This window comes from Ilyonectria robusta (assembly GCF_021365365.1).
Source record: "Ilyonectria robusta strain PMI_751 chromosome Unknown BGZ61scaffold_8, whole genome shotgun sequence".
NCBI lineage: Eukaryota > Fungi > Ascomycota > Sordariomycetes > Hypocreales > Nectriaceae > Ilyonectria > Ilyonectria robusta.
The window spans coordinates 969,685-988,751 of record NW_025764442.1 but is presented as its reverse complement, the minus strand read 5'-3'; the positions used below and the strand labels follow the sequence as shown (position 1 = coordinate 988,751).

General features: G+C 56.3%; 8 protein-coding genes across 8 annotated transcripts; 5 read left to right on the top strand and 3 right to left on the bottom strand.

Moving 5' to 3' along the window:
• Positions 1–193: 193 nt before the first annotated feature.
• On the bottom strand, positions 194–1,015 carry BGZ61DRAFT_450029 (uncharacterized protein). Its single transcript, XM_046245687.1, has 2 exons — positions 461–1,015; positions 194–399 (listed from the first exon to the last, which is right to left on the bottom strand). The coding sequence occupies exons 1-2, from the start codon at positions 790–792 to the stop codon at positions 348–350; spliced, it is 384 nt and encodes a 127-aa protein (XP_046105416.1). The 5' UTR covers positions 793–1,015; the 3' UTR covers positions 194–347.
• Positions 1,016–1,442: 427 nt separating this feature from the next.
• Positions 1,443–2,615, top strand: BGZ61DRAFT_349940 (Septin-type guanine nucleotide-binding (G) domain-containing protein; the record flags this gene model as incomplete). The annotated part of the gene is made up of 3 exons (XM_046240183.1): positions 1,443–1,563; positions 1,668–2,230; positions 2,283–2,615. 3 exons carry the CDS (start codon positions 1,443–1,445, stop codon positions 2,613–2,615), a joined length of 1,017 nt encoding a protein of 338 aa, XP_046105415.1.
• Positions 2,616–6,239: 3,624 nt separating this feature from the next.
• On the top strand, positions 6,240–7,750 carry BGZ61DRAFT_493366 (family 72 glycoside hydrolase; the record flags this gene model as incomplete). The annotated part of the gene is made up of 2 exons (XM_046250640.1): positions 6,240–6,524; positions 6,596–7,750. The coding sequence occupies 2 exons, from the start codon at positions 6,240–6,242 to the stop codon at positions 7,748–7,750; spliced, it is 1,440 nt and encodes a 479-aa protein (XP_046105414.1).
• A 169-nt stretch (positions 7,751–7,919) lies between these two features.
• On the bottom strand, positions 7,920–8,907 carry BGZ61DRAFT_450023 (uncharacterized protein). Its single transcript, XM_046245686.1, has 2 exons — positions 8,350–8,907; positions 7,920–8,297 (listed from the first exon to the last, which is right to left on the bottom strand). Exon 1 carries the CDS (start codon positions 8,892–8,894, stop codon positions 8,610–8,612), a length of 285 nt encoding a protein of 94 aa, XP_046105413.1. The 5' UTR covers positions 8,895–8,907; the 3' UTR covers positions 7,920–8,297; positions 8,350–8,609.
• A 1,129-nt stretch (positions 8,908–10,036) lies between these two features.
• On the bottom strand, positions 10,037–12,233 carry BGZ61DRAFT_222459 (uncharacterized protein). The gene is made up of 2 exons (XM_046238117.1): positions 11,600–12,233; positions 10,037–11,193 (listed from the first exon to the last, which is right to left on the bottom strand). The coding sequence occupies exons 1-2, from the start codon at positions 12,038–12,040 to the stop codon at positions 10,168–10,170; spliced, it is 1,467 nt and encodes a 488-aa protein (XP_046105412.1). The 5' UTR covers positions 12,041–12,233; the 3' UTR covers positions 10,037–10,167.
• Positions 12,234–12,335: 102 nt separating this feature from the next.
• Positions 12,336–13,499, top strand: BGZ61DRAFT_477149 (uncharacterized protein; the record flags this gene model as incomplete). The annotated part of the gene is made up of 2 exons (XM_046248861.1): positions 12,336–12,789; positions 13,057–13,499. The coding sequence occupies 2 exons, from the start codon at positions 12,336–12,338 to the stop codon at positions 13,497–13,499; spliced, it is 897 nt and encodes a 298-aa protein (XP_046105411.1).
• Positions 13,500–15,652: 2,153 nt separating this feature from the next.
• On the top strand, positions 15,653–17,698 carry BGZ61DRAFT_350739 (citrate synthase-like protein; the record flags this gene model as incomplete). Its single annotated transcript, XM_046240264.1, has 2 exons — positions 15,653–16,084; positions 16,166–17,698. The coding sequence occupies 2 exons, from the start codon at positions 15,653–15,655 to the stop codon at positions 17,696–17,698; spliced, it is 1,965 nt and encodes a 654-aa protein (XP_046105410.1).
• Positions 17,699–18,075: 377 nt separating this feature from the next.
• On the top strand, positions 18,076–18,969 carry BGZ61DRAFT_531691 (uncharacterized protein; the record flags this gene model as incomplete). Its single annotated transcript, XM_046253753.1, has 2 exons — positions 18,076–18,147; positions 18,616–18,969. The coding sequence occupies 2 exons, from the start codon at positions 18,076–18,078 to the stop codon at positions 18,967–18,969; spliced, it is 426 nt and encodes a 141-aa protein (XP_046105409.1).
• Positions 18,970–19,067: the final 98 nt, after the last annotated feature.

Genomic DNA, 19,067 nt, shown 5'->3' with positions numbered 1-19,067 from the left:
ACGACTCAAAGACAGCAACATGCTTCGTTTTAAAGGCTTCAAGGAGACTAAAGACTTTTTATGGCGTACTCCATTTCTTTCGTCCAAACATGTCACAAAAAGGGCCTGTGGTCTCGGGAGGGGTAGCCAGGTGGGAGGTGTGGGCTGTTCGAGAGGATAATTACAGTCACAACAGCCGTCTTTATGGACACAGTTTTTGGTAGTCATCAGTTGGTTTTTGTTTTGACAGTATTCATACAAGGCCCAAAAGAGCCCAAACGCCCATGGTATGCACGATCCCGTGGAGATTATACAGACTGTTTAATACAGCTGTTGGTAGAACCTCGACGTCTCTCTCCTTCTCCCGCTTAGAAGGGCTTTTCTTTCGGGTAATCCTGGCGCCAGATTCTTTTCATCTCTGCATAATATGTCAGCGTCGGTGTCAAAGACAGACAATATATTCTGGTGTCAGGGTTTACCTTCCAGGCAGGTTTGGCATAATCGGTGTGTTCGCTTGATCTCGCCGCAACCGGGACACCGGCAAAGATGGTTCACATCCTCCAGCGCCTTTCCAGCCATCTGTCTGTGTCTCTTTCTTGAGTGGGAGACCTTGTTTTTTGGCACAGCCCGCAAGAGGCCTTCCCAGATATCATCGATAGTCGGTAAGTTCAGCGATAGGCCGGGAATCGCAATCGACAGAGTGGGGAAGAGCTTCTGGGAGAACTGGCGGAAGGAGAGAGTCGCCCATCGCGATGAGGCAGCGAGGGTCGGGGCAGAGAGTCGAGGGAGAAGGGAGGCTGAAACGGCAGCCATTGTGACGGTAACAAGGAAGCAAAAGAATTGCTTAGTGCTATGGAGAGATTTGCGATCGATCCGAGGCAGGCGCGTGGGCGTATGTGGGAGACTCGAGACAACCAGAATATTCTCAAGTCGCAAGAACAGTGCCTCGGTGCACAATTGCGTGGTTGGTGAGCGGTGGGGAGTTCAATTCCTCTGTCGCCGGGTCTCGATACTCTGTTCGCGTGAGGCGTTCCAGTCGTCAAAAGTCTGAAGGGCAGTCTGTCTTTCCTCAAAGTGCCGATGGGCCAATCAAGAGCTATCTCGCGCACGGACTGAGACTGGCCAATAAACAGCTCGAAACGCGCCTTCCCCCTTTCTTCCGCCCCCTGTACCTCCCTTCTAGCACGGAAATTGTTGTCTGCTGGTGGCAGGAACAGCCCAGTGCCCAAAAAGTTCCCCCTAGGATCCATTTGACGCCGCCTCTCCCATCCTTCAACTTGCACCTTGCTGCTCTTTACCACCGTCGCCTCTCCCGAGCCAGCTCCTCGCGATCGCGTGTTCCTGCTGCATCGACCACCCGTCTTTCTTGGAATACCCGAAGACATTCGCATCTCCAGCTTCAGCTTCACCTGTACAGCTTCCCAAACCGCAACGACCAACTGTCCCTCGACACCTCCTTCAAGATGGCGACCGTTCCTCCCAGCACCATCGCTCCCAAGAGCCATGTCGGTTTCGACAGCATCACGTCCCAGATTGAGCGCAAGCTCTTGAAGCGTGGCTTCCAGTTCAACGTCATCTGCGTTGGTAAGTAAACACGTCGCCGCTCTCGCCCACCGCTACTGTCATCACCCCATCAGCAACTAGCCGCGTGTTCATACTCGTGTACTGACTTGCGTTCGCGCTTCCAGGCCAAACTGGTATGGGCAAGTCCACCCTGATTAACACCATCTTCGCTTCGCACCTCATCGACTCCAAGGGTCGCCTCCAGCCCGAGGAGCCCATCCGCTCCACCACTGAGATCCAGGCCGTGTCCCACATCATCGAGGAGAACGGCGTCCGATTGAGACTCAACATCGTCGACACCCCTGGATACGGCGACCTGGTCAACAACGACCGTTGCTGGGACCCCATCGTCAAGTATATCAAGGATCAGCACTCCGCGTACTTGCGCAAGGAGCTCACGGCACAGCGAGAGCGCTACATCCAGGATACTCGTATCCACTGCTGCCTCTTCTTCATCCACCCCTCGGGCCACTCCCTGAAGCCTATCGACATTGTTGTCTTGAAGAAGCTTTCTGATGTCGTCAACGTCGTTCCTGTCATCGCCAAGGCTGACTCCCTGACCTCTGAGGAGCGCCTGGCCTTCAAGGAGCGCATTAAGGAGGAGTTCTCTTTCCACAACCTCAAGATGTACCCCTACGACAACGACGAGTTTGACGAGGAGGAGCGCGCCCTGAACAGCCAGATCAAGGTATGTCTTGCCCATAGTCCATGACAGTGACCTGTTACTGACCCAATGACAGAGCCTCGTCCCCTTCGCTGTCGTCGGGTCCGAGAAGTCGATCATTGTCAACGGCAAGCAGGTTCGCGGCCGACAGAACCGATGGGGTGTCATCAACGTCGAGGATGAGACTCACTGCGAATTCGTCTACCTGCGCAACTTCCTCCTCCGAACCCACCTCCAGGATCTTATCGAGACCACCTCCCAGATCCACTACGAGACTTTCCGTGCCAAGCAACTACTGGCCCTGAAGGAGAGCAGCGCTCATGGTGGTGCCAGCAGCCGGCCCATCAGCCCCGCTGCTGACCGAGAGATGAGCCGAAGCTCGCAAAGAATGACGATGAACGGCTACTAAGCCGACGGTTGTGCTTGAACTTTTGCTGGCGAGGGAGCAATGGCGTCTCTGGGCAGCAGGGTAGCCCGCAATTCTTACGACTCTTCATCTCTCACGGCCTCAGTTACAGCAAATAGTACAGGCCTTTCCTCGTTAACCCCACCAGTCGTCACTCCTGGCGGGGGAAACTGATACGAGAGCCTTGTCTTCGCATTGAAAGACGCGCTGAGGCGAGAATATGACAGGAGCAAGTTATTTGAAAAGGAAAAAAACGGGGTGGTGGTGCCAGTGAAGCCACATACCATTAATATCTGGGTAGCCAGACTAGCGGTATGTGACCTGGCGGCATTCTTGACCACCTCTATTTCAGCAGGACGCCTTCACACTTTTTTGATTTGTTTTAGTGTTACCCCCAGAGTGTTCTTTTTACCATTTTCCATGCTTTAATCAGATCGGTTACCCCATGCTCTAATAGAGTATTAGTTTCTTTAGGTTGCCTTTGAATCCTCTGAAGGGCATAATAGGCGAGTGTTTTCGTGTCAACATTCCAAATCCCTCTGATTGTTTCGTAATGACGTGAGTTAAACTCGTTGCGCGGAGTATCTAGAGAATTATGTCAGGTACTTCCGATATCGTGTTGTAGGATGGCACCGCTAAATCGCAAACGGGCATGACGGATGTGTTTGTCAAATCCGGGGACTAATTGGGCTGTCAGTTCAGGTATTAAGTTAGTTGATGGCGGAAGGGCTGAAAGTGACATCACACAGCTACATCTAGGAGTTGGCCGGGATTTCGGAAGGCCAGACTCTGGTGGTATAGGGTAGGAGGTTCGTCTGTAAATGACTGACTTGTTGGTCATCTGTTAATACCCTGTGCGTGCCTACTGCTGTGGTTTAACTTATACTGATTCAACCCGTTTTATCGGTATCAACTATTGTATCGTGTTTGTTACGTTAGGTGCGCCCTTCTGGATATATTGTTGGGGTGGTTCCTCCATGGGAATCGTGGACACACAAACACAAGTCGGTCATGCATCAAACCCCACTACTAAGTAGACCTTAACGGAGGTAGGCAGCCTCAATAAAGGTGTTCTATCTCGGGTATCGAGCACAGCACGAAATCAATGAGACGCGTAGAATATCAACGGAGGCTTGACATGTGTCGGCGCTATCATGCACATTCAACGTGCACGGTTAAGATCGAACAGGAGTGTTTAGTGTCAAGCGCCGCGCGGGCCAATTAATGATCGGTAGAGGCACGTTAGTGTGCAAGGGAGAGACAGCCAGCTGTCTTCAGAAATGCTGGCGCTCGACGGGGCGTGGTTAGCTCATTAGTACATAGTAGTACAAAGACAGGCACGCATCGGTAGGCCTTAGGGCATTTGGTGGTCTCATCAACCTCAAACACAGCATCTCGTCCAAAGTTTGATTCAGATAAGGAAGGGACATAACTGAGCTGGAAAGCACCAGCCGTGGGGAACCACCCCTGGACGGCCTTGTTTCAACGTAGCATAGGAGAGGGCGGTGACGACACAGCTGTGGACGGTTACAAGTGGTACGGGACAAGTACGCGCTCACATTTGACTCTCACAAGCGTACACTGATCATGTAGCCATTACGATGATGGAAAACGGAGATGGGCAAGACGAGAGACGGAGTGATGTGGTTTCATCGTCGCCCCCTACGAGGTATCTCGGCCACAATCGCTCGAAAGGGAATACTAGAGTGGAACCAGACCTTGCCAGGGGCACAAGATCTGGAAAGCTGCCGACAGGGGCATGTTGAACAACCAGGACCGATCACAAGGGGGGGCCTTGTAGAGACCGGCCGCCCGCGTCGGGGATGGATGCCACAATGTGGCTGCCGTTGCAGGTATGTCCTAATAAGACGCAGTAATAAATCGTTAGCCTGAATGCCAGGTTTGCCAGTCTATTGGGAGGCGTCAGGCGCTCCCATTGAGTGCAAGAGGCGACACATGTGTAGAGCGGGTATCATGCCACAGAAGGTGGACAGCCTTGAAGTTGGTCTGCTAGGTGAGAGCTGTGTGCGGCGCAAACAAGATGGAATTCGGATCAAGCGACAAAGAGGAAGAGGACCAGCCTAGCCCTTCAGCGGCATCCTCCATCACCCTCGAGTCTCGCTTCTGCGGCCTTTTTTCTGTCGTCTCTAGGGCATTCACGGGAGAGTAGAAGGCCACATCTGGGCTGAAGGTCATTTCTGGGCTATTGTCCATGGCGTATGGACTAGGGCTAGGGCGACGAGGGCCGGTTATCTGCCGAGGACTAAGAGCATTGACGTTAATACCAAGGCCTCGTGATGAAGCCAATTAATAAGTTGTTGGTATCGGTAAGATGATGATAGTCTTAGGGGAGACAACGAGACATTTCTTGGCTTCTAGGGGCTTGTCGTGCGACCGAAGACCAGTGCAAGGGAGGACGGGGTAGATGCGGTGATGAGCAAGTGGCCGGTGGTTCCAAGAAGTCGATGGTTCAGGTTCATTATAATTAACATGGGAGATGGAGATTGACCCGTGGTGCTCATGAAGGCGCAGCTCTGGTGAGGTATCTCGCCGAGAGACCGGGAGACTGGGATAGCACATTGGTGTGTCTTGGAGCGTCTTGGAAGAGTCTTGAAAGGACGGCCAGCGGTCTTGGAAGAGGCTTAGGAGCGGCACAGACGTCTTGGGCTCTTGGATTTCTGGAAGTGAGGGTCGGTGAGTCGGTGGACTGGATGGGGACAGTGTGGGAGAAGGAAATGATGATCCATGCTGTGTCCCATGGCCAAGACGGGAGAGACAGGGAGGGGCGAGTGCCACACCTTACTTACAACGTCGTAGCATGCTTGGGTCTAATTTCACTTCGTCCGACCCGTTCCTGAAGAGAACACCCGCGCGACCTGAGGGCGTCGGCGCTACTGCAAGGACGGGGTCCTCCTATAGGTACCTACCTACCTTGGCTAATAAGTGAATACCATACGAGACCGACCTCTCTTGGGTGCTGGGCTCCCGGCCAATACTTGCCCACATGGCCACAGCGCTTGATCGCTTTTGCGGCAAAGCGCTCCATCATGGGGTCGTGGAGCCTGCCGCCTGCCTTACCACGGGCTGCTACCGAGTCTTGGCTGTTCCGGACCCCCGCCAGTGGCTCATCTCCCATCGTGCCTACCTTATTTGAAGTTGCTCACCCGCTGTTGCACTCTGATTGTCTCGCGTCTCCAGACCCTGCGCAACTTCCCTCGCCACCATCGCTCATCCTCCTCCCCGACGTTCCTTTTGATACTCACCCACACTCCTTCTGCTGTTGCTTTTACCCGGTCCTCGGTTTGGCTGTGGTTTTTTTTTCTTCTCGTCGATCCTTCCATACGCGATTCACTGCGCTCATTCTCCCTCGCCGGCTTCCTGCCCTTCCGGATTCATCACCTGCTCACTCGCGCTCTGAGTTGAGGCGACGGTGATTCATTACGCACGCGCTTCTACACCACCCTTTTTAATCGGCTACATCTTGGAATTCTGCGAGACAGAACACCAAAAAACCACTAATCACCATGCTTGTAAGCCGCTAATTCCGGCGACATGCGCGCCATGTTGGATGCTCGGTGGAACACTCGGCCAGGCCACTAACACACCTCCCAGATCAACGCTGCCCTCATGGCCCTCGCGGCCACGGTCGTCAGCGCCGTCACGCCCCTCGAGATCCAGGGAGCGGATTTTGTCAACCCCAAGACCGGTAACAAGTTCCAGATTGTCGGCATGGCCTACCAACCCGGGGGCAGCGCTGGCTACGACCCCGAGACTGGAAAGGACCCCCTCAGCCACAAGGACCAGTGTATGCGAGATGCCGCCCTCATGCAGATCCTCGGAATCAACGCTATCCGTGTCTACAACCTGGATCCCGATATCAACCACGACGAGTGCGCCAGTATCTTCAATGCTGTGAGTGACATCTCGAACCTTTCCTCGCCTGTTCGCAGGACTATTGGCTAATCAGATATCAACCAATCAAGGCTGGCATGTACATGATGATTGATGTCAACTCTCCCCTTGTCGGAGAGTCTCTCACTTCTGACAAGCCCTGGGAGAGCTACTACATGCAGTACCTAAACCGTACGTTCGCCATTGCGGAGGCTTTCAGCAACTACCCCAACACCCTCCTGTACTTTTCTGGCAACGAGGTCATCAACAACATCGCGACGGCTGAGTTCGTCCCCCAGTATCTCCGTGCCGTCACCCGTGACCTCAAGAACTACATCAAGAACAACATCGAACGTCAGATTCCCGTCGGCTACTCCGCCGCCGATGTTCGTGAGGTCCTCTGGGACACCTGGAACTACATGCAATGCTCCGAGGATGGCGACAAGGATGACATGAGCCGTGCTGACATTTTTGCCCTCAACTCCTACAGTTGGTGCGGTCCTGATGCCACATACGAGACCTCTTCTTTCGATGTCCTGACTGCAGGCTTCGAGTCGTCGTCTGTGCCCGTCTTTTTTAGCGAATACGGATGCAACACGCCTAAGCCCCGTTACTGGAATGAGACCCAGGCCATGTACGGTGAGAAGATGACGCCCGTTTTCTCTGGGGGCGTTGTTTACGAGTACACTGAGGAGGACAACAACTACGGCCTGGTTCAGATCAAGGACGACACTCTCCAGATCCTGGGCGATTTCAACCGCCTCAAGAACCAGTTCGCTAAGATTAACTGGGAGGATGTTCAGTCCCAAGCCCCCAGTAAGGATACCCCTAAGGTCCCGACTTGCAAGACCAGCCTGATCAAGGAGGACGGCTTCGACACCAACTTCACTCTCCCTGTTGTCCCTCCCAATGGTACCCAGAAGATCATCACCAACGGCCTCAAGCCTAAGCCCAAGGGAAAGATCGTTGACATCTCGGACTGGGACGTCACTCTCACTGTCAAGGATGCTGACGGCAATGAGATGACTGGCCTCAAGGTCGTTCCCCTCAAGGATGACGAGGTTAACCACGCCGGCAAGAACGAGGCGGACACTGGCAGTGAGACCACGGCGAATTCGACCGATTCGTCATCATCTGACAACAGCACCAGCGACAGCTCGGATGATGCCAAGGACTCTGCTGGTCTTATCCGACCGATGATGTGGGCGGTTGCGGTTCCCCTGGCCGCAATGATGTTTGCTTTGTAAGGAGAGGATAGAATTGTTAGCATATTCGTCGCGAAGGGAAAAACTTGAGTAAATGGACTCGGAAAGAGGGTTGAGAGACGGGGGGGAAATATACGTTGGCGTGTACATGATACCAGTCGGCAGCACATTCTGTTTTGAACTGAGCCTTTCTTAGCTACTAAACCTGACTTTTAATCCATCCTTTGATTTGCCTCTTATTCGTGACATGGCATGAGCTGTGAATACCCCCCAGAGCTTGTTCGTCTCTCTACACTGCTACAGCCCTCTTACACGTTCCACGGCATCTCACTTCTTGGTGCCCTTCTTGGGACCGTTGCCTTTATCCTGGCCATTGGATGGCTTCTTATGGTCGACCTCCTCCACGGTACTTGAGCAGTATGGGCTGGTGGCACATGGCAGGCAGTAGTCGTGAGAGTTGAGGTCACAGGCACGGCAGCAGGCCGGGCAGCAGGTGTCGACCAAAGGGAACTTGGTTTCGGCAGTCATTGTGTGGTGATTTGGCTGTCGTGTATGACAAGTTGTCGTGTCTTGCTTGAAGAGAGATTGTCTGAGAGATGTTGGTGGATGGAGCGTGACGGGTGAGATGGAAAGAGACTTACGTTGGAAGTCGAGGAAAGAGGGTGCGGGATCTTTGCACAGAGAAGTGGTATGATTGCGTGTCTTTGTGTGTGTGTGTGTGGTTGAGTCTCACAGTGGTGGTGGTGGATGAGAGCTAGAATACGAGGGCCCTGGGGTTCGCTGGCGAAGGACAAGTTGCTCTGGGTTATGCGAATATATGTATGTCTCGTGCCCCCGTCTGAGAGTATGTACTTGCGTCTCTTGACAAAGGTGGTCAACGACGCAGGTATGATGGTTATGGTTATCGCGATGGGAAGAAATGAAAGGTTGGATTGGGTTCTCGGCGCCGGAAGAGGGAGGTGAAGTAAGGATTGGGGACGGGAAACTCTTGCCCTGCATGGACCTTGAAAGCCTTAGTTTTTATATAGAGGTACCCAAATATACACTTTTTTTGCAGCCCGTACATACAACATCCAACGGGTTGCGTTTGGGTAGGAAAACGGGAAACAAGGGAAACAAGGGAAACAAGGGAACCAAGGGAAACAGGCGGGAAAAAAAGCAGGGCGCCAAACAACGCACATCCCATCCTATCCGTCTCTGTCTCTCCCCCACCCTCTTTTCAAACGGCAGCCTCATTCTTCTTCGCGCCCCCCCCCCCCCCCCCTTTTCTTGCCTCTCTTGCGCTTCTTCCGCTTTCAAAGGGCCACGAGAAAACGCCCATCGCCCGCCTCGCCATGCCGTCTACTGCACCCGTTGATGGCCTCAAACGGCGGCGGCCCTCCCGCGGCTGACCTACCACCCACGTACCTACATACCCACGTAACCTACCAACGCACCTACCTGCTTCGTGCCGGGCCCCCGCAGACCGAGCGAGACCCCGTGCCGAATCGCAGACGCCGCTCGTAGTGCGTGTCGTGCTTGTCATGCTTGTCGTGCTTGTCGTGCTGCTGCTGCTGCGCCCTTGTTGCGGCCTTGCGCGGGTGCGGGAAGCGGGCCATGATGCCACCGCGATGGGCTCGGCAGGGGTTTGTTTGGCGCGGCCGCGGGGGGCGTGTTGGGTTTTGGGGTTTTGGGGTTTTGGGTCGGGTGGCGCGGTGTCATTGTAATCGCAGATTGGCACCCAGTCGCGTGGCAGAGGGACGGCCGTTTGGAGTTTTACCTTTCAAGCCAGGGGTACGTTGTCCTTGTTCGTTGTTCGCCGAATCGGCGAGCGTTGGGTGGTGCACTGGTGACGGCACCGTTGCCGTATGGGCGCCTCTTCTGTCGGTGTAAGTGGGAGGCGTCGTAACGCAAGACATGCTTCCAACGGGAATCATGGTATGGGATGGGCCAGAGCACCCAAAAAAAAAGGAGGCCATGCCACCTTGGGAGAATGGCTTCGTATTTTCAAGCTGGCCCTTGCTGCATTGGGTCGTTACGTCGGGTAGTCATATCCACGCACCGATGGGCTGGTGGGTTGAAGCGAGGCCTCCGTTCGTATCATGATACGAATATCCAACTGCCCATGGCAATAACCAACGCCCCGGTTGTCCAGACGCAGTCATCATCATCAATCACAAAGGCTATCAGTTGTCAAAAAGGAACAAGGAAAAAAAGGAACAAGGGAAAAAATTCAAGTGTCATCAGGTAATCTATTAGCTTTCTCTCTTTCGTCGTAGCTGACATACTACCATACACAGCTTCTTCGACCGCTCAATAGTCGAAGGCCTTGGAATTCCCATCTCCTCCACCCGTCCCGTTCTATCTTGCAAAGTACAGTACCACATGGTCACCGCTCAGGTATCCTATCTGCACCTGCACCCGCTTTCTACGCCAGGACACCAAATATGCAGCGTGCCCAGCTTATTTTTTCATGCCATTTAAGCCTGGAACTCCTGGAGCTTGCTCTCCTCCCACTTGCCCGGGACGAGGGCCAGGGGCACGATACCAGAAACGTGCATCTCAGGGCCGAAGATCTTGGCGTTGAGGCCCAGCTCCTGGGTCGCGGCCTTCATGTTCTTGAGACCCTCCTGGTAGTTGGGGCCGGCACGACGAACCCAGATCTGGACGCTGTGCTCGATCAACTTGGGAGCAAAGTCCCGGAGAGCGCGGATGACACCCTTGAAGGTGCTGGCGACGTTGGTGAAGTTGGCAATACCACCACCGATGAAGAGAACCTTGCCCTTCTCGGCCTTGGGGGCGCGGAGGAGGAGGTCCAGGACAGTGCGGGCGTAGTGGTAGGTCTGAGACTCGGTGGGAGCACCGGAGTACTCACCGTAGTTGGCCAGCTCGTCGGCGAAGCCAACAGAGGCGATGGCATCGGCGTAGACGACCGAGGCACCACCACCGGCGACCAGGGTCCAAATGCGGCCCTTGGGGTTCAGGACGGTGAGCTTCAGGGAAGCACCAGTCTTGGCATCAAGGTCGGCGATGTAAGCCTCCTCCTTAGTGAGCTCACGGCCGAAGGGGGCAGGGAACTCCATGGGGGGACCAGCATCGATGCTGACCTTCTCGCCGGAGGGGGCGATGTTGGTAAGACCCAGAGCAGCGGGAGATCGGGCAATGGCCCACTTGACACCGCACTCGAAGTCGGCAGTCTGGTCCAGCTTGGCAGCAAGATCCAGGAAGTGAACCTCAGCAGAGGTCTTGTCCTCGTTGGGGATCACCACCAGGGGGTTGATCTCGAGGTATGTGAACTGGCAGTCGACGTAGACGGCGTAGAGGCGGGTGATGAAGTCAACGAGGACATTGTGAACACCCTGGGGCACCTTCTTGAGGAGAGTGGCAGCAATCTCCTCGTTGGAGGGGTACTCGGCGAGGTCAACGGGGATCAGAAGCTTCTCAGCCTTAGCGTCGACATCTCCAACATCGACACCACCCTCGTGGGTGAAGAGGATCCAGTCGCCCTGTACACACAATCGGATTAGTAACAGGCCCAACGGAAACCCGGAAACAACTTGACATCGCGGCTGAGTGGGTTTGGCGGAGCGTTCCGATCTTGGGGCAGGGTTCGTTCGGTTCGGAGGGATCTTATCGTGGCATCCGCTCGCCCGGACCGGTAGAACAGTGATTACCGGCAGCCGTTTGAGGGAGCCCACAAAATGCACCCAGTCCATCTTGCAAACGCGAAAATGGCGAATACATCTTTCCCGCTGGCCCCCTTTCTGCAGGATCGAAAACTTCCTCCTCTCCATTGCCTGGTTTCAGGTCTTGGGTTGGGGGACAACTCAACTCAAGACTCCATCTGCACGGCGCAGAAACCCAAACCCAACTCGACAACGACGAAGCAAAGAGGAAATATCAGCAACTTACATCTCGGACAGAGTTGATGTTGATGTAGTACTCGGTGTCTTGGGGGTGAGGAACAAAGGGCTCGACAAGGAATTGTCGGAGAACACCAGCAACGTGCTCAACCTGCTGCTCCTTGCCGGCGCGCTCAGCAACCCAAGCCTTGGCCTCGGGCCAGGTCTTGTTGAGGCAGAGGAGACCGCTCTTCCCTCGTCGCTTGATCAACTGATCGGGCTTGGCGACGAACTTGGCGCCGGGCTGGAGGAGCCAAGGGTAGGTGACCTCGGCCTGGTTCAGGATGTCGCCGACGTTGGCATCCTCAGCAAAGTGCAGCGAGGCCAGGCGGGTGGGGGGGTTGTGGGTGGTGGAGGCGGGGAGAGGGCTCGGCTTGATGACGGGAGCACGAGTGAGGTGGTAGTTGAGGATGGCCTTGCCGTCGGCCTCGAGGATCGACTTGGCGGACATTGTGGATGTGGATTACGGGGATGAAGAAAAGGTAAGTTGGCGGAATGAGCGGGCGAGTGTCTGTCCTGTCCCGGGTGGTTCTTGTTCAATTCTGGAGACGAGGGGAGAAGTGTCAGCGGGTGGGCAAGCGCCGAGGATGCGAGTTATACGCGAGTGCGTTGAGGGAGGGAGAGGAATGATGTTGAGGTCGACGTTGAGGCTGAGGCGGAGAGACGTGATGCGAAATCGAAGGTCAAGTCGAAGCTGAAGCTATCCAGACGAAAGGCGACGAGAATCACGACTCGCCGTGGGCGCAATGGCAATGGTGGTCCAAGTGGACTGGACGGTGGGCAAAAGGCGGCGGGGGGAGGAGGGGAAGGGAGCTCACTCACCAGTGCACAAGCTCGAGCTGGGCTGCGACAACGAACTGCGAGGGATGAAGGGGAATGGAGACAAGAAACGGGAGCCAAGGGAAGTTGATGATGACGGGAGAGATGTCGCAGGAGACGGAGCAGAAGGGGGAGATTCCAGAGGCAGTCAGAGACGGACGCGGACGGGACGAAGATGGAGCCGGCAGCAGCTTAGGTTGTCTCTCGAAAAAACGAAGCTCCCAGGATTTGGCGCCTCAAAGGGGATTGAGACGGTGGGCGAATTGGGGTGGAGGGGCTGGCTCATCCCCATCCATCCCCAGCAGAGCGGCCCCCAGCAGCCCAGCAGCCCAGCAGCCCCTCGCTCACCCCCTGGCCCCTCCGCTGGTGGGCGGGCGGTCAGTAAGTGGGTTGGGCGTGGTGGCACTGGCGCGTGTGCCTGGCTGGGACCCTACCTGGCTGCTGGGGGCCGCTGTTCTGTTGCTGGGGCTTGGCTGGAGCACGCGCACCAAAACATTTTTGGGGCACCCCTCCAAAAAAAAAAAAAAAAACCGCTGAGGAGGCGGTGGTGAGCTGCAAGCTGCCCGCGACGAGGTACTCCCCGAGGTACCGGTACCTACCGACCGCCGCGAGAAGGATCCCCCAGCTGTTGAGGACCAAGTGGACCAGGGCGCCACACGACATTCGACACTCGACCACCACCAGTATCCCGCCGAAAACCGCAGCGACCGCCACACGCTACACGCCGGCCAATTCGCCCCAGCCTTGCCTCTTCGGCGCCGGCTCGCAGCGAGAATTTGCTTTGGGCTCTTGGTGTTCCTGTATTTTTTGTTGTTTGGTTTCCCTGGGGCTCGGAGGCGGTCGTTGGCCAGCAACCAAAGCTGGTTGAGCTGGGGTGTCTGGGTGACAAGTGGGAACGACGTGGAAGGCTGGGGAAAGCTAGCCAGAAGCCTGGCCCCTCACCACAGCGGTTCCCTGTGCGACTCGTGCGCTGCAGCCCCCCGAACAAGCTTCTGGGAGACAATTGGAACTGGAGAGAGGCCCAAGCTCGGGCTCGGACTCCGTGGCAGCATGGCACCGGCGTGCACTGCACCCCAATGGTTCTAGGATAGATCCGATGGCATGTGTGTACTTCCTTCGTACTTCGGCCGCTATCCGTCGGCAGCCTGCAGAGTTGTCATGATGCAGTGCTCGTCTCAGCCACAAGCCTCCGGAGGTGCCCCGATGGACGGCCGTTGTACTCGTTGGCTTTCCAACCCTCCGACCCTGAGCGGGCACCAGCACAACCCTCTGCCAGTGAGCTGACAGTGGTCGAGTAGTGCTCGACAGTGGGTGGTCAGCGGCCATTGGATGCCCCTCACCCTAATCCACCCCCATCCACATCGATCCTCCAGGAGCTCACAGCCCCGAGTCCGCAGCCCAAGAGTGCCGGCAGGGCACGGAACAGGACCTGATCGTGGTGGCCGTGATCCATCCGCCATTGCCCATCGGCCTCCGAATCTCGGTGGAAGTGGAGAGCCAGAGCGATAAATTTATCACGCTCTGGTGCAATGGTGGAACAGACGGAGCAAGAGAAGCCAGTAGCTTCACATTGATGCCTTTCCTAATTCCCTCTCCCACTGTTTTGAGCCTTTTCTGCTCGACAGAGTTGTAATTGACTCTATTTCCTTTCTTGGCACTCCAAGACGCCGCCGGCCTCCGTTCGGGTGTCCCACACACCCCTTCGGACCCTTTGGAGGGGCGGCATGGCGATGTCATGCTATCTTGCCGATGCCGCGGATGCCATGGTAGAGCCATGGGAGCCATCTGACCAACACGAGACGGTCCAAATCAAAGAACCGGGCTCCAATTGCCTGGGGGGCTGACTGGATTACCCGGGGCTGACCAGTTGGGCTTTGCACTTTGGCAATAGGGGCTGACGACATCCTGTTGTTGGCCTCGGTATTTTTGGGGTGACGATCCGTCCTTCAGATCATTCCAGATGGCGTTTGCAGACGGCCAGGGCTGGCCTCTCGCCCTGGAGCGGCTGTGGTGGGGGGAGGTCCGGCGCGCTGCCGACCAATTGCCCCGCCAAGTACCGGTACTTGGGATACTTGGCGACTCGCGGCGCCGTGTACTTCCAGACATTCTTGACGCACGACGAAGTGAATAGGTACGTACTTTCGGACGCAGGCAAAAAGTCGGACAAGTTTCAATGCAAAACCACGGGACATGGGTGCCTTGGTACGCTCCTGCATCCAGCGTCACTGGCGCCGCCGGGCCATGGAATTCAACAGATCAACGAAAAAAAGAGGACCTGGGAGAAGCATCCCCAAAAAAATCCTGCCCCCAACTAGTACCTAGGCGACGCACGCCCGCCATCCGCTGTTGAATTGGGATTCGCCAACAACCGCAACCTCCGGACTATCACGCACGGTACTTTGGCCTTGTTAATCTCCAACGGATGAGCATCTCAGGACGGGAAACCAAATCGCCTTTGTCTCTCTCCGCGTCAGAATCGATCAACTGATCCCGCAATCAATCAACCTCCGACCGGTAAGTTGCTTCTGCTCCGGCTCCGACTTGGAGGGGCGTTTTACGTACCTGGTCCAGTGGCCAGTGTCCACCGCCGATGCACGGGAGGGGCCTGGCACTTGGGGCAGCATGGGGGTACCGCTCTGGCGTTGGTTGGCATGCTAGAGGTACAGTATGCTGGGCGCCGACCCACTAAATTCTGTGGCGGTAGTGACCGCTCATGAGTCCCCTGGCGCTCCCCTGGCGCTCCAGCTACCGACAGCTCCCTCGGTGCCAGTGAGCTGCCCCGTGCTGCGAGGTACCTCCCCTCCATCCCTCACCCTTCTCACCCTCACCCCCCCTCCCCCAAGCCCACCCGACCTCACGCCCAATGCCCGCGCAGCCTCGTCCAGGTCAACGAATGGAACCCAGCTCACCCGCCCACCACCAAGCCCACCACCACTCGCTCCTCCCTGAAATCTTGTGCACCCTCTCCCGCTCCTTCCCTCCCCGCCCTCGTCATTTCTTCCGTTCATCTAAACTGAGGCCCGTCTTTCCAACGTTTCCATCCGTTGATTCTGCCTCCTCTTTTCCCCCTCCTCATCTTCCCTCCTGCCCCTTTGCCTAATTCCTCAGAGCCTCCACCTCCGAGCTCAGAGCGTCTCTCGTCCTCCTTCTCCCAGCTGCTGCTGACTCCGGTTTCTTTTGCCGTCACTTCAGCTCAACCTCTACTCCTCCCCCGCCCACACGAACCGAGCTCGACTCTTTCGCAATGGCTTCCTCCGCCACCAACCTGTCGGCCAACGACAAGATCCAGCGATTCCCGGCTCCCAGCCGGCCGCTGAGCCCTCTCCCCGAGCATGCCCTCTTCACCGACAAGACCCGATGCTTCGTCTACGGTCTACAGCCCCGAGCCGTCCAGGGCATGCTGGATTTCGACTTCATCTGCAAGCGCGCCAAGCCGTCCGTCGCCGGCATCATCTACACCTTCGGTGGCCAGTTCGTCAGCAAGATGTACTGGGGAACCAGCGAGACCTTGCTGCCCGTTTACCAGCAGGTTGACAAGGCCATGGCCAAGCACCCCGACGTCGATGTGGTCGTCAACTTCGCCTCGTCGCGAAGTGTCTACAGCTCCACCATGGAGCTGATGGAGAACCCCCAGATCAAGACCATCGCCATCATTGCCGAGGGTGTCCCCGAGCGAGTAAGTTGATCCCGCCGACTCCAGAAAAAAAAACTCCAGAAAACCCCCCCCCACCATAGTAGCTAACCCCGGCTTTTTTAGCGAGCTCGTGAGATCGCTCATGTGGCTCAGAAGAAGGGTGTCACCATCATTGGCCCCGCCACTGTCGGTGGTATCAAGCCCGGCAGCTTCAAGATCGGTAACACTGGTGGCATGATGGACAACATTGTCGCTTCCAAGCTCTACCGCAAGGGCTCCGTCGGCTACGTCTCCAAGTCTGGTGGCATGTCCAACGAGCTCAACAACATCATCGCCCAGAACACCGACGGTGTCTACGAGGGTATTGCCATTGGAGGTGACCGATACCCCGGTACCACCTTCATTGACCACCTTCTGCGTTACCAGGCCGATCCTGAGTGCAAGATCCTCGTCCTCCTCGGTGAGGTCGGTGGTGTTGAGGAGTACAAGGTCATTGAGGCCGTCAAGCAGGGTGTCATCACCAAGCCCATTGTCGCCTGGGCCATTGGTACCTGCGCCAGCATGTTCAAGACCGAGGTTCAATTCGGTCACGCCGGCTCTTTCGCCAACTCTCAGCTCGAGACTGCTGCCATGAAGAACCAGAAGATGGCTGAGGCTGGTTTCCACATCCCCGAGACCTTCGAGGAGCTCCCCTCTCTCCTCAAGTCTGTCTACGACAAGCTCGTCAAGGAGGGCACCATTGTCCCCCAACCCGAGCCCGTCGTTCCCAAGATCCCCATCGACTACTCTTGGGCCCAGGAGCTTGGCCTCGTCCGAAAGCCCGCTGCCTTCATCTCCACCATCTCCGATGACCGTGGCCAGGAGCTCCTCTACGCTGGCATGCCCATCTCTGATGTCTTCAGGGAGGATATTGGCATTGGTGGTGTCATGTCTCTTCTGTGGTTCCGCCGCCGTCTCCCCCCCTACGCCTCCAAGTTCCTCGAGATGGTCCTCATGCTCACTGCCGACCACGGTCCCGCCGTGTCTGGTGCCATGAACACCATCATCACCACTCGTGCCGGTAAGGACCTCATCAGCGCCCTGGTGTCTGGTCTCCTGACCATCGGTTCCCGATTCGGTGGTGCCCTCGACGGTGCCGCTGAGGAGTTCACCAAGGCTTTCGACAAGGGCCTCAGCCCCCGAGAGTTCGTTGACGGCATGCGCAAGGCCAACAAGCTGATCCCCGGTATCGGTCACCGTGTCAAGTCGCGAAACAACCCCGACTTGCGTGTTGAGCTTGTCAAGGAGTACGTCCTGGCCAAGTTCCCCAGCCACAAGCTCCTCGACTACGCCCTGGCCGTCGAGACCGTCACCACTTCCAAGAAGGACAACCTGATCCTGAACGTCGACGGCTGCATCGCCGTCTGCTTCGTCGATCTCGTCCGCAACTGCGGTGCCTTCTCTGCCGAGGAGGCTGAGGACTACCTCAAGATGGGTGTCCTGAACGGTCTCTTCGTTCTCGGCCGAAGCATCGGTCTGATTGCCCACTACCTCGATCAGAAGCGACTGCGCACTGGTCTGTACCGTCACCCCTGGGACGATATCACCTACCTCCTGCCCAACCTGGCGGAGGCTGGTGCCCCTGGCGCCGAGGGCCGAGTGGAGGTCACTCTGTAAACGAGTGCGTAGGATGCTAATGAGGATGAGGAGGGATCGAGACAAGGCGTCTGTGCATTTGATGATTTAGTGCCACCGGCCTGGAGACGGGAGGAAAAGCGGAAGGCTGTATGAGAATTCCCGATACAATGTAACTAGTGCTAGGAGGCCACAAGATAGCTCTCCAAATTACTCGTTTGATCACTATAGACATGACATGTTCACGGTTATTCAGATGATTTGATTGGTCAATTGTTTTCAGCCTTATGATGTATAGTGACTTGCTAGCGCCGGCTTTGCCCTTGATCAAGCCAGGTCAGGACCAAAACACTCAGAATGTACCCTTCGAAATGTCTTCCAGGTTGTGCCCACGTCACTTCCCCTCGTAAATGACGACAATGGCGCGTTGGATGTGCCACAATGCATTCACACTCTCAGCCCTAGTCATGCCCGCCGCCGATGGAGAATGGGTGGGTGTGGAATTCGGGGACCGAAGCATCATAATCCCGGGCAAGGTCTCGGACCCCGACAATGACGATGCCCATCACATGAGAAATATCTGACATGTCCAAGGCGACTGAGTAACCCGAAGAAGCCTTCGTCATGATGCCAATCACCCAATGCATTTTCCCTCGCCAGAAGGCGTTGTTCGGCGTTGTCCATGGAATTCAATTGGAGGCCCAGGTGCAAGTGGGAGGTCACATGACGTCGTGACGGGGCGGAATTGTCCGCGTCCCGCAGAGGCTTGGCATCAGTGGATTTTGTTCGGCTGCTTGGCTGGTGCTGCTTTCTACCAACGACCGACGACGAAGACGACGACTGACGACGGCGGGTGTGCGCTTGCGATTCCCCTTTTCCTACCACAGTACCTTAGGCGTCATTGGGAGTAAGACATCAATTGACACCCGCAACGACATCCCTCTTACATACCTTCACAGGCTGTGCTCAACCGCACCGACCTCATCACAACCCTCCCACCTTCGAACACACCATCACCACCACCACCACACACTCCACGCCCCGGAACAATGTCCTACTTCCGCATCACACTCCACCGCTCGGCAATCGGCCTGCCCGAGCGCACGCGCGGCGTCCTGGCCGCCCTTGGCCTGCGCCGCCGCATGCAGACCGTCTTCCACCCCGTGCACCCGCAGTTCGCCGGTATGATCCTCAAGGTCAAGGAGCTGGTGCGCGTGCAGGAGGTCGACCGCGCGCTGAGCAAGCAGGAGGTCAAGGCGGAGCGCACGCCCGACAAGGGCTTCTACGTTGAGAAGGCTGTGCCGCGGCTATGAGCTGACGGATGGGGAGTCTGGAGAAAGAATACGACGGGCACCAGGATTTTGGAGAAAAGCTGGCATGATAGAACGATAGGAGGATATGGGACCAGAAG